A 3,070-nucleotide genomic window follows, 5' to 3' on the forward strand; every position below is an offset into this window, starting at 1 on the left:
AGGAGTAGTAGTAGTAGGAGGAGGAGGAGGAGGAGGAGGAGGAGGAGGAGGAGGAGGAGGTGAGGAGGCCAGACCTGCCGGGGACCAAAGTTGTTGATTGTTTCAGAGCGAGTGTGGCGCGATCAATATCAATCTCTGTGAAGTGCCACTTTCCATACATCAGGCGGCGTCCAATCAGCAGACGCGTAGAGGCTTTAGCCCCGCCCTATTGGCTGATTCCGGCTGGCAGCGGCCAATCAGAGCGCGTCTTGCGCTAAGAGCCACGTGATAGGGCTTAAGCCCGCCAGAGATCACCAGTCAAACGTCCTTCTTCAAAAATGGGTGTGGTCGCGTCTTGGGCCTCTCGCTGCCTAGTTAGTGAGCCACCGCTCGGCCTCCACCTTCGGAAAATGGTGTCGTGGAAGGTAAGGGTGACGGGTGAGTCCTGGTGGGGGCGGGGCGTCTTGACAGAGGAGGAGTCAAGTGGGGCGACGCGCCGGCGACACCCCACCGACCAACCTTTGACGCCGCACTCGCCCGCCCGCCCGCCGCACGCCCGCACGCGGTCCTGCGCCTTCCTCCTTCATAGACACTGTTCCTGTCCAGGCGGCGGCGCCTCGCTGCCTGGTGGTCGTGAGGCCGCGGGTGTCCGTCGCGAAAGAGGAGCCAAGCATCGCCCCGGAGGCCAGCCGGTGCCGGCGTGTGCACGAGAGGCGCTCAAGACAACCGCCAGCATTGATCCCCGGCGGGCGGCGCCTCCTTCCGGCCACACGGGCGCTGCCACACCGCCCCTGGAGGCTGTGGAGGCCGCCCGCACCACCCCGCCGCCTCGCCAGGCCGCCCACGACACTCCACCGCCCTCACTTGTGACCCGCGAGGCCACCCGCGAAACTCACTTGCCCGTGGGCGGCAGCGGCGGAGGCGGCGGCGGCGGCGGCGGCGGCGAACGCGGTTGGACTCGTTGGTGGGAGGGCGGCGGCCACAACGCCAAGCTGGAAGCCAAATCGGAGATCGCTAAGATGGAGGCTGCCCGGAGGTCCGACGAGGAGGCTGGCGAGGAGGAGCGACCGCCGTCTATCGGAGAGGTGAAGCCCCGGCCGCGGCCCCTGCTGCACTCCGGTGACGGTGAGTACACAGCACGCAAAGCCCACGCACGCAGCCATTCACGCCCTTGACACACCGCTGTCTACTTCTGCTACACTCTCTCTCTCTCCACCTATTACACCTATTATCTGTCAGACCGTGTTCCCCCATTATCATTTCCCTATTAGACATTAATCTCACCTCCACCTGTCCGAGCAGGCCACACCCTGCCCCTCACTCACCCTTGCCTTCGCTGACTTTCCATCGTAGTACAGTTTTCACCACACTTCGTTCACACTGGATCCTCTCTCCGCCACACAATGCCTTCACTCATCACTGCACATTTTCTGTATCACACATTGTTTACCGTAAACTCTCTCCCCTGTAGGGTCTTTTCCTTACCCTTATGTCTCACCCTAATTTACCTTACTTAATCTCACTGGGCTTTCCTTACAAGCATTGTTTCCATCGTGCTATGTTTTCGTTCTCCGCACCAGATTCTTATCCCCGCTCCACCTCTTTCCCTGACACACCAGATTCCCGCCAAACCCTGTCCCTATTAGGTCATGTTTCCGCTAGACCACATTTTCTCCCAGCCATGTCCCTGCCAAACCATGTTATCATCCGACCTTGTATCTCGCTGGACCATGTTCCCGTCAGACCATATTCCTACAGGACCATGTCCTCACAAACCACATTCCCCTCAAGCCTTCTCTTTGTCAAGCCTTGCCCACACCAGACCATAGATTTTGTCCCAAGGGAGGCGGTGGCATAGTGGATAAGGTGGTGAGCGTGGGATCGGGCAAACGTCCACGCGTAGGTTCGAATCCCACCATGTATATCGTCTTGATGCTTTGCCATTTGTCGAGTGGTTTAAAGTTACCTACATGTCACCATGATACCCAGGTTCCAGGTGGTTACACCAAAGATGCCCTTGGGTGGTGATATGGTCCCTAATATGGGTACCACTATGAATAGAATTGCCTGCACCACTAATGAATGGAAGCTTAACAGCGCTTCCAATACTCTTCAAAGACATAAAAAAAAAAAAAGCTAGGCTCTTCATCAGTCCATAGCTCGATCACAGTCGAGTCTGTCCTCACCAAACCGTGTCCCTATCAGGTTCTTTATTCATATAAAGCTCGCGCTAGATTATGTTCGCGCCTACTCATGTCTCCGTAATATCCTGCAGACACCAGATCCTATCTCCGCTAGACCCTTTCCCCATGAGACGTGCTCCTGACAGACCATGCCCAAACCAGGCCCTGTCCAGCCAGATCCTGTTCCTCTTAGACCATATCCACGCTATACGTTGCGGCCATTAGACAATGGCCTCGCCAGACCCTCCATCACATAAAAAATGTCCTCCACAATCTATTTCCCAGCCAGCCCATGTGTTTGTCCGGTCCTATCTCCGCTAGACAGTGTTTCCGGTTAGCCTCCTCCTCGCCACACCCTGCTCCTGACACCTTCGCGCCAGCCCATCGCGCCCTTGACTCTCCATCCAACACAACACGCGCTGCCACACCTTGTCTCATTGTCCCCGCCTCACTGAATTCTTGTCTCCACAAGACCTTGTCCCTATCAGACCGTAGCCCACTCTCCCCACGCCATGCATAGTCAAACGTCCTTGTCTAGTCAAACTGTCTCCCTCAGACCTCTCTGGTGGGGAAATAGTCTCTCGGGAAAAATGGATATTCTATTCCCTGGAGACCATTTACCCACCAGACCACGTTTTTGCTTGTCCATTATTCAACGCCGCAATTTATTTCGTGGAAGACCATTTTCTGACTAGACCACATCCTTGTCAAACCATGTCTTAGTTAGACCATAAACTCATGAGACCACACATTTGCCAGATCACGTTACCTGTCCTGGATTATTCTTAGACCATATACCGATCAGACCCAGTGCCAGTCGGCCGTGTTCCAGCAGACCTTAGTTGCCTAACCCAGACTGTGTTCCCGAGAGATAGTTCCTGTGACACCGCCAGAGCCTTCAGCAGGTT

The 3,070-nt window shown here is 56.0% G+C and overlaps 1 protein-coding gene across 1 annotated transcript in view; it reads left to right on the plus strand.

The window, feature by feature from the left end:
• Positions 1-317: 317 nt before the first annotated feature.
• Positions 318-3,070, plus strand: part of LOC123516730 (retinoic acid receptor RXR-gamma-like) — a 56,647-nt gene continuing 53,894 nt past the window's right edge. Inside the window, exon 1 of the mRNA XM_045276333.1 lies at positions 318-1,104. Within this exon, the coding sequence (XP_045132268.1) occupies positions 318-1,104 (787 nt within the window). The remainder of the gene's footprint in view (positions 1,105-3,070) is intronic.

This window comes from Portunus trituberculatus, chromosome 41 (genome assembly GCF_017591435.1).
Source record: "Portunus trituberculatus isolate SZX2019 chromosome 41, ASM1759143v1, whole genome shotgun sequence".
NCBI classification, from domain to species: Eukaryota; Metazoa; Arthropoda; class Malacostraca; order Decapoda; family Portunidae; genus Portunus; species Portunus trituberculatus.